The following is a 13,241-nucleotide window of genomic DNA, read 5'->3' as shown; positions in this document are numbered from 1 at the left end:
TATCCCGTGTTACTGAGAGATCGGGTCATTAGCCCACATGTGCATGGGCATACTCTAATTTGCTTTCTTCCGCACCAGATCAAAGCCATCAGCCATTCCACATGCTTGTTGGCTTGAAATTTCAGACAACAGAAATTGTAGACTTTTTTTTTCTGTTTACAGGTCAATGGGTGATAAAAAACTGCAGGGTTTTCAAAAGGGTTATTAGTTAGGCCCCATCTTTTGAAGGACTTGGGAGTGGAACTAAATATGCTGTCAACAAATGTATAGCTTCAGACAAGAATGATCGCTTCTTTGACCCACCAGGTGAATTGGTTGGAAATGTTTGGCCAAGGAAAAATGCTTTTGTTGGATCACTCTCTGCATTTGTTAGTTAAAATATAAAGAAATCACGTAGAAGATCCCAGAAATCCACTTGAAAGAACATGTTGACATTATCTTAAGTACAAAAGTCAACAATTAGCCAATAGAACAGATAGTAGAAGCCGGTCCATGACGATGTCACAAATGACTGAGGAGGTTTCCTTCTGAGTGGATATCTTGATCAATGGGTTGGTATGCAACGTTATAATAATTTTTAATTGAAAATGATGTTGATGGGTTTGAAAATTCCCCCCATGATACATTTTCTCTGGATGAAGACGAAGAAATAATGCATTTTATTATTCCATTTGGCAGAGCAGAAAGATGAGACAGACGACACAAATGGTGTTAGGTACCCTGTAAAAACTATTGTGTATGGTTTTTGACTTGGGATTAAGAAATCGAAGGAAGAAACGGAATGGGAGTTTTCCAAATTCATTTGAGCTGTAACTGCAAGGCACTGAACTTGTTTCCTTGGGAAAGTGAGAGGAGCAGATAGATGGCTGAGTACATTGTTTGCTTTGTTGTTGAAAAGCTCGCTAATGAACTCATTGAAGAGACAGTTTCCTTGTCAAGAATCCATTGCCAAGTGGAGTGGATTGAGAGGGAACTGAGGAGAATGCAATGTTTCTTAAAAGATGGCTGATGTAAGAGATGTTGCTTATGATGCAGATGACATTATTGATGGCTTCATATTCAAAGGAAAACATCAAAGGAAGAAAGGTTTGATTAACTTTGTTGAGAGATATTGTTTTGTTTTGAATGAATTGATTGCTCGCCATAGAGTCAATAAGAAGATAGAGGGAATCAAGATGAGGATCCAAGCAATTGCTGAAAGTAGATCAACCTATGGAATTGAAAATATTGGAATAGAACGAATAAACTTCGCAAGTAGAAAACTGCATGAGAAGCGAAAATCGTCTCCTTATGTCAATGAAGAGGATATTGTTGGTTTGGAGGAAGATGTAAAGATATTGCAAGCACGGTTATTGGGAGGAGAGTCACGACGGTCTGTGATTTCCATCGTCGGAATGGGAGGTTTAGGTAAGACTACTCTTGCTAAGAAAGTTTACAACAGTAGTGATATTAAGAAACATTTTGACTGTTTGGCTTGGGTTTACATCTCTCAAGAACATAGAGTGGAGGAGATTTTGCAGGACATGGGAAAGCGAGTCTTGGGGCTTGGAAAAGTGGAAATGGAGAAAATGATTAAGAAGGAGCTGGAGGAGATGCTGTCAACATTCCTGGAGGATAGAAGGTATTTGGTGGTCATTGATGATATATGGAAAATAGAAGTCTGGAATGATTTACAAGCAATCTTTCCAGATAGAACAAATGGAAGCAGAGTGATGTTTACTAGTCGCTTCAAAGGTGTGGCTTTACTTGCTGATCCTAGAAGCCCTCCTCATGAGTTGCACTTTCTAAATGATGAGGAAGGTTGGGTGCTGTTATCAAAGAAGGTATTTGTGCGAAGGAATACTTTGACAAGTTTTCCTCTGTGGTTAGAGGAAATTGGAAAACAAATCGTGAGAAAATGCGGGGGTTTACCATTAGCCATATCTGTATTAGGTGGTCTCTTATCCACCAAAGATGAGACCTTTGGTGAGTGGATGAAAGTGTTGCAGAGTGTACATTGGCAGCTAACTAATAGTGCAGAACAATGCTCAGAAATCTTAGCATTAAGTTACAATGAGTTGCCTTTTTATTTGAAGCCATGCTTCCTATATGTAGACATCTTTCCTGAAGGTTATGAGATCTCTGCAAGGAGGTTGACTTTGTTGTGGATTGCAGAGGGGTTTGTGCAACAAAGAGGTGATGAACCACTGGAGGATGTTGCAGAGGACTATTTGGAAGAGCTTATAGGAAGGAACATGATTCAATTGGCAAAAAGGAAGTACAATGGAAGGGTCAAAACTTGTTGTGTGCACAATCTTCTTCGTGATCTTGCTATATCAAAATCCAAGGAGGATAAATTTCTTGATTTCTTTCATGGAGGCACCAAAGTTGGATCCATAATTAGAGCTTGTCGACTTGCTGTGCATCTTGGAGTTCCCCCTCTAAATAAAGATACTCCTCACTACCGTTCTTTGTTTTGCTTTGACCTTGGTAAGCCCATCTTCAGTGAAATTGTCAAATTTAAATTGTTGAGAGTGCTTGACTTGGAGGGTGTGTATATGCCTAAGCTTGATAATGCTTTCGGAAATTTAGTTCATTTGAGGTACTTGGGTTTAAGCGGGACTTGGTTGAAAAAGATTCCATCATCCATCTGCAACCTCTGGAACTTACAAACATTAGATATAAGATCCACCTTGGTCAATCCCATCCCTTGTGAAATTTGGAAGATGGAGCAACTAAGAAACTTGTATCTAAATGAGCTCAGTGAAATGGGTGTGCATCCCATTGCTGGTGATTCATTAGTGAATCTCCAGTCATTGCAGGGGATCTTTATAGGTGGAACCAGCTGTATAGAGAATGCTTTGGGCAAGTTGACTAATCTTAGAGAACTTGGAGCATGTGGTGATTTAGAATTGCAAGAAGAGGCCTTGGCGCTGTGGATTGTCAATTTGAATCAACTTCAATGCTTGAAGTTGGAGGCAATATCCAGGGCTGAGGGCAGAACTAGATTCAGAGTTCCAATACCAACGTTGATGCCATTTTCAAATCACATGCATCTCTGCAAGCTAAATTTGAAAGGATTGATGAAGAAGCTACTTGACCCAGATGAATTCCCACCAAACCTTACTGAGCTATCATTGCAAGACTCCTTCTTAATGCAAGATCCCATGGAAACACTGCAGAAGTTAAGGAACCTCAGGATTCTCAAGCTGAAGCGATCATCCTATATGGGAAAGGTAATGATTTTCTCTACTGGAGGGTTTCCTCAACTTCAACTGTTGAAGCTTTCTTTCTTAAATGCATTAGAGGAATGCAGGATCAATGAAAGGGCAATGAGAAATCTTAGACAGTTGGAAGTTATTGAATGCAGACGACTAAAGTTTGTTCCACAAGGATTAAGACCTCTGACTGCACCCTGCGAATTGAAGTTGGGTTATATGCCACATAAATTTGAAATGAAGGCTCAAGAACATGAGGGGAATGTTTGGTATAAAATCCAACATGTACCTCCTCTTTAACTAAATAGCATTACTCTTAGAGGGATTAAGATAGCTTCTCTTTCTTTGAGCAGGGGTTAGTATTTTCTTTCTTTTCTTGTCACACTTTTCTTCATCGAGAAAAACTTCTTGCTTGGCATTTATACAAACTGGGTGCTCATCTGAGAGTTGGATAAATTTGTTGTTTACTAGCATTTCTCAAAAACTTATCTCATCTCATCATCTAAGCCTTATCCCAACTATATGGGACGGATATATGAATCCTGTTTTACCATTCCACTCTGTTTAATGCCATATCCATTTTTTAAACACTTCAGATATAATTATAGGCACTAGGCCCAAACCCATCACAAGATATCTGCTGCTTGAATACAATTGAGATTTGAGAATGAATAAAACCCGCTCTGATGGGGTGAATAGGGGTAGGTCCAAATCAAAGAAGAATCCAAGATATCTCAATTTGATTCAATATCAAATGGATATGTAAAATATGAATCCAATTTCGATTCATTTGCATATTGGGATATTTGTTTTCGAGTTGGATTCGATTAGAATATCCATAAATATCTATCAAATTAGTATACATTATATGTATGTATGTATGTATGTATGTATGTATGTATGTATGTATAGAGAAAGGTATATATTTCCCTATTGAATTAAATCTGACATGTTTGCAGCCATTGATGGGGATTGTACAATGATAGAGCTGTCAATGAATTGGGTTATTAGTCAGGATAATCATGTCAGACCTGATTAGATCTGATTATATTTTCATCTTACAACTTGTAACTTGATTTTTGATAGGGTAAATTACAGATAGGTACCCTGTACTTTATTTGAGGGTAGTAGCAGATAGGTACATTGAACTTTCAATTGCAATACTTGAGTATCCTGGGCTCTCAAAAATAGATACTTGGGTCCATCCATTAATATTCCGTCAGTTAAACATTATATAATGTCAAAAATTCTCGTGTATTTTTAAGATCATTCTATGAAGTAAATTCATCACCAGAGAATGCCATCTTCAGAAAATTTGAATATGTTATTTGCTGTCCATGTCAGAATGTCATCATGGGGAAACATTTGGTTACCTGAGAATGATCTCAGAAATACACAAGGGTATTTTTGGCATTATGCGATGTTTAACTGATGGAATACTAATGGATGGACCTAAGTGTCTATTTTTGAAAGTTCAAGATACTCAAGTGTTGCAATTGAAAGTTCAAGGTACCTATCTATCACACTATACAGGGTACCTATCTGTAATGTACCCTTTTTGATACTATACCCTAACCTAAAATTGTTTATATGTTGATAAATAAGTGCCTCTAATCAAAATTATCTTCTATTCTTGTATAGGAAATTTATCCTTTCAAACATAAAATAAACAAAAATTACAAAAAAAAAAAATTTCTATATTATTAACTATATAATGAATTCAGGTCTTAATCGGTTTGTAAGTTGAAACAACAACGATCAACCCCAACCCAATTATTAATCGGGACATAAACTATAGAACTAGAACTGAACAATTGGTTCAATCGGTTCGACTCTGTCGGGTAGACCCGACCTCTAGTCTCTCAGTGGCGGGTTGGATTTTGTGGCTGTATATACTTGGTTCTTTAATCTTTCCATCACACGATGTAAACCATATAATCTAGACTTTAGAACTTGTACGTCCGAGATTGAGAAGGCACAGAGCTTTCCAGTACAAAATTCTGTTCTCATTTGGGAGGAGGTGCGTACTACGCTCCATTGTATTGTGGGCGATAGCCGGTAGGCCCCGTTTGGAATCATTTTAGTGGCGAGAGAGGCTTGAGACTGTGCGATGGGATTGGGTAAGCCAAAGCCATAAATCTTTTATTCATTGGACGACCAATCGACCAGAGATTCTACAGAAGTCGATTTTCCATCATTATATTATTATTTTTTGATCCTCCCATTTCCATTTTCCAATTTCCATCACACAAGAACTCGATCTTACAGATACCGATCAGCGGATCAGGCTGTTCTGTCTGTTTTTCCTTGAGAGGTGGCGATGGAGATGGCCTTCCGAGCAGCAGCCACGGCAAGGCCTCCTCCTTCTTCCTCTTCTTCCGTTCTCCCATTCGCACCCAGAGCTTCTCTCTCTAAACCAACTCCCAGAACTCAAGTTAGACCCGCTTCGGTATCCTTACCAACAACATCAGCGGCCATCTCTCTCCTAGCACTCTTTACAGCTCCCAATGACGCCAAGGCCTTCAGCTTCTCTAAAGAACAGATCGTTTCCACTCTCACTCAAGTAATTCATGTTCTCGATCTTCAGTTCTTTTACAATTTACAGCATCACTCTACCCGTTTTCTGGGTTTCCTATCATACCCATCTCATTTTTTGACTGTTTTGAGCTTGTCTGTAGGTGGAGAACACAGTTGACCAGGTACAGGAGGTGAGTTCTGGAGTTCTGGAGTTCTCGCAGCGCGTTCTTCAGGTTGTGATTGATACTCTGAAGCCGGGAGTCGATGTGGCGTTACCAATCTTGCAGAAGGCTGGAGACCAGGCACTGAAGATTGCTGCGCCAGCAATTTCTGAGGCTTCTAAGAAAGCCCAGGATGCAATTCAAAGTTCCGGCATTGACACGGAACCAGTTTTAGGAGCTGCCAAGGTACCCATTTCCTTAACTTGTTCTTTCAGTTACACTGAGTATGTTAGTGTTGGCTATAGTCTACTAGTACCATGTATGGTCAACCGGAGAGGTGCTTGTTTGAAGGGAAAATGGTGCTCTTGGGAATGCTGGCTCGTTGATCACAAGGGACTGAGTTAAACTCTTTGAATTCAGGGGAAAGAAAGAGTTGGTCAGTTGAACTTCTAGCCATTGTTTCTGTATTGTGTGTAAACTTTGATGAAACATTTTAGCTTTTTATAACATGGTTTACCAATCTGGGATCTGAGAGAGGTGGTCATGTGTTAAAAATGGGGCATCACCAATTTGATTAGTTGAAACTTGAAGCGTGATTTAGATTGGGTTTTATGACAGACAAATCATTTTCAATTAAATTTATTTGTGGAAGGTTTATTCAGAAGCCAATGCATGTTAGCCTAAATATTGGTCAGTAATTGGTAGTGAGCAATGTTGTTAGAGTAAATATTGGGATGCAGATACCCTCGACACTCTTCTTGGTTGCTTAAATCTACTACACTTTTGAATGCACATATTAGACAGTTCATACGTATTGGCTGAAGGGGTTCATTTGATTACAGACTGTGGCAGATGCAGCCCAACAAACCACAAAGGTAATTGAAGAGGCCAAACCCATTGCTTCATCAACCATGGAAGCCATCTCAACAGCAGATCCCGTGATAATTGTAGGAACTGCCGGAGTATTATTCCTTACGTACCTCCTCCTTCCTCCCATCTGGTCCTCCATTTCTTTTGGCCTTCGTGGTTACAAAGGTATATCCACTTTTGTCTGAAATTTGCATCTTTTGGTTAAATTAGAAATCAGATTACAAAAGTAGCATTGATGTGCAGTAATTCTACTTTTAGTGTTTAGTACATATATTATGTGTCCTTGTATTAGATTTGCATATTAGGAAACCAATTTTATCATGGCTGGGCTAATCTATGGTGTTTGGTGTTCTCTAGGTGGGCTTACTCCAGCTCAGACTCTTGATATGATATCTACACAGAATTACCTCATGATAGATATTAGGTCGGAGAATGACAAGAGCAAGGCTGGTATTCCTCGCCTTCCCTCGAGTGCTAAAAACAAGTTGATCTCAATTCCGTAAGTGGATCTGTTTTCTTGAGCTTCAATTATTTTCATCATTGTAGTTAGATGTAATGTCCAAAACAGTTCAAAAAAGGGGATTGAGGGACTTCTTATGCTCTGGAGGGTTGCAAAGATTTTTTCATTATTCATTTCTTAGGGGCCACATGCTTATGAGCCTTGGCAGTTGCTATGATCAAGGCAGTTGGCAGACTGTATCTTGAGCAATGCCCAGTTAGCCCACTGAGTGCAAATTATGTGACAGGATGAATGATGCAAGATAATTCTGTGCTGGCTAAGGGCATGATATTCTCTTCATTGTGAATTTGTTTACTGTTATTGGTACCACCTGCATGACAAGTATAATGATATGTTTGATATTATGAATGTTTCAGCTTGGAAGAGCTTCCAAGCAAATTAAGAGGGCTTGTCAGAAACTCAAAGAAAGTAGAAGCTGAAATAGCTGCTCTCAAGATTTCGTACCTCAAGAGAATTAACAAAGGTTCCAACATCATTATCCTGGACTCGTGAGTTCATTTCTTACCCTTCTAACAACTCATATGTTAAAGATAACTAATGAATTGAAGTTTTGATTAAATTCAAAATTTAAATTGATTTCTGCTCTGCCATTTTCTGTTAATAAAACTTGAGAAATTTGGTAATCCTGTTAAATTATCAGGTACTCTGATACAGCCAAAATAGTTGCAAGGGCACTAACAAGTCTTGGCTTTAAGAACTGCTGGATTGTGACTGATGGGTTCTCTGGGAGCCGAGGATGGTTACAAAGCCGGTTAGGAACAGAATCATACAATGTATCTTTTGCACAGGTTCTGTCACCTTCTCGTGTCATCCCTGCAGCAGTTAAACGCTTTGGTACTACCAGCTCGACAGTGCTCCAATCAAATCAAAAGTTTCTTCCTGGGAGCTCAAGCAATTGATTTTTTTAATTTTTTATTAAATCAATAATCTAAGTATGCATTCTTCACCAAAATTATGATCTTTACAGTAATTTCTTGTAATTCTTTGAGGATTATGAATCAATTTGTCTAAGTTGTGTTGTTCTACTAATATTTGTGGCATGGATTTGCTTCCCTATCCGTTCTGCAATTTTGTTCTGGTAGTAGATAATCTGATGCTTGATGTCTCTACAATATAATCTCTCAATGCATTGAAAAGGATAAAATTGCATTGAATATTGGGGTTTATGACATTCACTAAGCTCTCGTGTATTGTAGAGGTCTTTAGTACAGTTGCAATTTTCTTCTGGCAAACAGTTTGCTTCACTTTTTGTTCAGGCTAGAACTGTATTCAACATGAAAAAAAAAAAATCTAAAAGAAGGTTATTCATAATCATTATAGCATCATAGCCTGCTAGTGGAGGTGGTATATACTATCTGATTCTCCATCACTCCATGGACCATGGTTACTTCTATGGCTAGTTCTCCATTACTAAATGGAGGGATACCATGGGTTTATACTATGCCTACAAATATGGGAACCTTATGAACGCAAAATATTCTCTTGAACTGCATTCATAAAATGTTCATAACTTATCAATGGGTAACTTGCATGGGATTTCAAATGCCATGTGAAGCTGAAATTCACCATCTTGGCCAGTCTTCTCTTGACAGAAAAGGTTTTGCAAACCAAAGTTGCTTTGAAAAAGACCAGAATAAGCAAGGTTATAGTTTGAGCTTTGGATATGCATGGATGTGATAAGAAACCAAAACATCCTGCAAATCTATTAATAATATTAAATCTGAGGGTCAAGTTACTTTGGATAAAGTATAAACACATATTTTAGTTGTTTGTGTTCTTGTGAAGTGTGAATTATTCGGATGTGCTTAGGAAATGGTGGAAAAATTGAAATATGCATATATACCTAGGAGATCAAAATAAATCACTTTAATACTAAAAAACAAATAAATTTATTGATCAACTAATTATTTTCTTTCTATTTATTTTCAATTTTTGGTTGAAAGCTTGAAATGGTACCAACAAGAGGAAGTTCCCACAGAAAATTGTGGCACAGAGTTTTTTTTTAAACATCCAACTACATTATCCATGAGTAAGGTGGCATTTGGTAAAATTGAATTCTGATCTTTGAGAAAGCAAAAAGGATCCGAATATAGCTTAGATTCTGAATATCTAGAGTTTGGTTTTTTGCTTTTATGTTCTCTAATTGTAGTTGAACTATTTGAATATATGTTATAATACCTGAAAATAGATTATTTTGCATATTTACCCCTAGTTTTCCTTGGGCTCGGTTTGGAAGAAGTACAAATTTGTATTTGTATTCCTTCCAAACTGAGCCTTAGATGGAGAAGAAAGTAGGGTAAAATGAGATTAATAAAAGATATGGTTACTAATAACATTGGCTCTACTAAACAAGAGAAGCAAAAGAGATGGTGGTTTGAGAGAAAGGTAGGGTTTTAGGAGTCTGAATCTAATCCCAACAAGCCATTATGGTTGTATAAGGGAGGTGTACCCGATGCATGGCTGCAATAGCTTGTCACTTGTCAGGACATTGTTCAGACATGTGTTGGGACCAGATCCAAATTCAGGCTTAATAAAAGATATAGGCATTTTCTGTTATAGATGTGGTTTCGAGCCCCGCTATCGGTTCTCGCCACCATTTGAACAAGAGTTATTTGATAGTTGCTGACAAAGTGTTTTACTGAGTCAAAATTAAAAATGACCCCTATGGGACCAAAAAAGGTAATAAAACATCGTTTTTAACGAGTTGGGATTTGCTCGGAACAAAATTCATTTCCTTCCAACATGACACCATACATCTCATTATCAGACTAGAACCCACCATAGATAAGATGTGCAATATCAATATCAATGTATTATGTCACCTTGGAAGGTATTTATTGGGAATAGAGGTGTAAACAGATTGAATTCGAATCAGATTAGGTAATATTTGAATTCAAATCTGATTAGAAAATTTGAAATCCAAATTCGATTTGATATCTGATAAATATTGAAAATTAATATTTAAATTCGAATCTGATTAAATATTCGAATAATTGATTCGATTAGATTCAAATTTGATTAATTAATTATTTTAGATAATTAATAAATATATAAAATAAATATTTTATTGATATAAAGTATATAAATTATTTATATAATTTAATTATTATATATATAAATTATATAAAATATTTTATATATTATATATAAGAAATAAATAATCGGTCAAATTCGGATATTTATCGAATCAAATCAAGTCATATCCAAATTCGAAACCAATTAACTATTCAATATGAATAGGATATCCAAATTCAACCAATTAGATATTTGAATTATCTGAATTTGATTCGATTATGTCGAATATCGAATTCAAAATCAGATTTTTGAATATTGTTGACACCCCTAATTGGGAGTATATCTATTCTTTTTTCTTAGTTCACAAAAGAAAAATGGGCTACTAAGGTTATATTTGGTTCACTGAGCCTCATTCTTTTAATTCTTGTTTAGGATAAGCAGGAAAAGCGGGAATGGGCAAGAATGAATAACACCCTTAACCTTCAACTCAGAAGACCCCTAAGGAATTTGGAAATTTCTGAATTAATAACCTTAATCCAGACCCTTAAAGAAGCTTACATCTCCCCCTCCAAGTCTGACACCCGAATCTGGACCCTGCACCCCACTGGCAAATTCTCTTCTAAGTCTATGTTTAAGGCTTTGACTATTGATGATCATCATCCCCCCTTTCCTTCCAAGAAGATCTGGTGCAGCCACATCCTCTCAAGAGTATGTTTCTTTGTCTGGGAAGCTTGCCTCCAGAAAGTTAACACTTGTGATCTCTTGCAAAAAAAGTTTCTAGGAAGACTGTTTATCTCCCCTCATGTTTGTTTTTTATGCCTATGCAAAGGACAATCAGCAGATCACATTTTTCTTCACTGCAAATTCACCAAAAAGATTTGGTTCCATTTTTTGAAAATGGCAGGTTATAGTTGGGCTACACCAAAGCATGTTAAGGACTTTATACATCAGTGGCAAGGAACAGGTCTAAGTAAGAGGGGTAAAATTTACTGGCAATCAATGTTACACGCAGTGCTGTGGGGTGTTTGGGATGAAAGAAACAAAAGGCTTTTTGACAATAAATCAAGGTCCTTGGAGGAGTTAATTTCAAACACCTCTTACTTGTGCAACCTTTGGATGGTGAATTCTGACCTTTTCAGTGTCTCAGTCAATGACCTCAATAGAGATGCTTACCCTTTCTTATTTCTCCCTCACCACCATCAATCACCCCTTGAGGTTTCTTGAACCCATCAGTGAAGGTGAGATGATATTAAATTTTGATGGAAGTACTTTAGGTAATCCTAGATTGGCTGGTATTGGAGGAACATTAAGGGATGAAAGGGGCAACATCTGTTGGACTTTCAGCGGTCCAATAGGTGTGGCAGATTCCACAAAGGCTGAAGTAATGGCTGCCCTCGCAGGAATCAGAATAATAAAAAGCTTGGGAATTCAAAATATAACAATTATCGGTGATTTAGCAAATACTATTAAATGGTTAAGAAACAAAGAGGGGGTGCCTTGGCAGATTCCACAAAGGCTGAAGTAATGGCTGCCCTCACGAGAATCAGAATAATAAAAAGCTTGGGAATTCAAAATATAACAATTGTCAGTGATTTAGCAAATACTATAAAATGGTTAAGAGACAAAGAGGGGGGGGGGGGGGGGGGGGGGGGCTTGGAGATTAAGTCACTATTTAGAAGAGGCCAGGGACTCCATTGGATTGCCTAAATGTTTGGATTCCTAGGGAACACAATCATAGAGCAGATGATTTAGCTAAATGTGGCGTATTCTTAGAGTAGCTATATAGCAACAAGGTTCCTCCATTGTAGTTTGTAGGGGTTCTTCCCTTGCTTTGTACATCTTCTCATGTGCCTCTTTTTATTAATGAATCTTGGTTAACTTTTTTCAAAAAAAAAACATTAAAGTATTCTTGACATAGGCCTCATTCTTTTTAAATGAAAAATCATCCTATAACACAAAAATTGAGGTAGCATTTAACATGAAAAATAACCATGCCCCATCTTGCTCATTTTTCATTCTTTAAAGAAACTCTATGTTGTTGGCCTAAGTCTACAGAGTTGTCACCATAGATGTTTACTAGCGGACTTCATGGAAACTTATGTTGACAGGAATTGACCGTTGGCCATCTGTTGATAAACATCTATGCCAACGGTTTTGGAGACCTAGGTCGATAGTTTATGACCGTTGACACAAAGTTTTTTTGAAGAATGAAAATTAGCAACATAAGACACTTGTCAGTTTGAAAAAAAAAATCATTTTTTAGGAAAAAAGCATTTGGTTTATAACAATATTTTTTCATTTTGCCCATATTTACCCATTCTTGTCCATTTTAAAATTTCATCTTGGGTAAGAATGAAAACGAATGAGAGTTAAAGCAAACATGGCCGATCCACTAAAAGCAATTTCAATATCCCCCAAATCCATAACCCCCGAGCACGATTGATCCCTAGTTCTCCGCTCCAAGCAGGTAGACCAAAGAGCATACCAACTAGAGTCCGAATCTCCTAAACACGTTCCAACCCCCTACAAATATGATCTGACACCACACGTCTCATTCATGATGGAATGGGGCCTAGTTTTATGGTGACCTGCCGTGTTAGATGAAGTTGGTAGGGATTGGAACGTGTTTTGCTAGTAGGAAATCCCAGCTTGTATCAATTGGTAGGTTGGTGCTCTTTGAGCTGGTCTATCTTTTCAAACCTCAAAGGCTCAAACGTCTGAGTTCAAATCAGCCCCCCACAATGTCCCACAGCACATCCCTGCCATGTATCGGGAACATCTCCCGATGATAATACTTAGAATGATGATATCATCATTTGGAGATGTTTCCAAAACACTGAGAATGTATTGTGGGACATTGTGAGAAGCAATTTTGTGGGGGGGCTCATTCGATCTCGTCCGAATTCAAATCAGCCTTCAGAAGACTCCCCACAATCTCCCACAGCACATCCCTGCCGTGTA

General features: G+C 37.6%; 2 protein-coding genes across 2 annotated transcripts; both read left to right on the top strand.

Annotated features, from left to right (window-relative positions):
* The first annotated feature begins 367 nt into the window (after positions 1-367).
* Positions 368-4,242, top strand: LOC104603307 (inactive disease susceptibility protein LOV1-like). Its single transcript, XM_010267308.2, has one exon. It carries the CDS (start codon positions 1,002-1,004, stop codon positions 3,495-3,497), a length of 2,496 nt encoding a protein of 831 aa, XP_010265610.1. The 5' UTR covers positions 368-1,001; the 3' UTR covers positions 3,498-4,242.
* Positions 4,243-5,304: 1,062 nt separating this feature from the next.
* On the top strand, positions 5,305-8,294 carry CAS (calcium sensing receptor). Its single transcript, XM_010263906.3, has 6 exons — positions 5,305-5,760; positions 5,876-6,121; positions 6,718-6,910; positions 7,103-7,244; positions 7,622-7,753; positions 7,906-8,294. Exons 1-6 carry the CDS (start codon positions 5,518-5,520, stop codon positions 8,162-8,164), a joined length of 1,215 nt encoding a protein of 404 aa, XP_010262208.1. The 5' UTR covers positions 5,305-5,517; the 3' UTR covers positions 8,165-8,294.
* Positions 8,295-13,241: the final 4,947 nt, after the last annotated feature.

This window comes from Nelumbo nucifera, chromosome 3 (genome assembly GCF_055504915.1).
Source record: "Nelumbo nucifera cultivar China Antique chromosome 3, China Antique-T2T, whole genome shotgun sequence".
NCBI classification, from domain to species: Eukaryota; Viridiplantae; Streptophyta; class Magnoliopsida; order Proteales; family Nelumbonaceae; genus Nelumbo; species Nelumbo nucifera.
This window is presented reverse-complemented; position numbering and strand designations above follow the sequence as displayed.

Coding starts and splice junctions, on each gene's coding strand:
- LOC104603307 (XM_010267308.2), top strand. CDS start 1,002: ATGGCTGATGTAAGAGATGTTGCTTATGATGCAGATGACATTATTGAT.
- CAS (XM_010263906.3), top strand. CDS start 5,518: ATGGAGATGGCCTTCCGAGCAGCAGCCACGGCAAGGCCTCCTCCTTCT. Junction 6,122..6,717: donor CAGTTTTAGGAGCTGCCAAG/GTACCCATTTCC, acceptor ATTTGATTACAG/ACTGTGGCAGATGCAGCCCA. Junction 7,754..7,905: donor AACATCATTATCCTGGACTC/GTGAGTTCATTT, acceptor TTAAATTATCAG/GTACTCTGATACAGCCAAAA.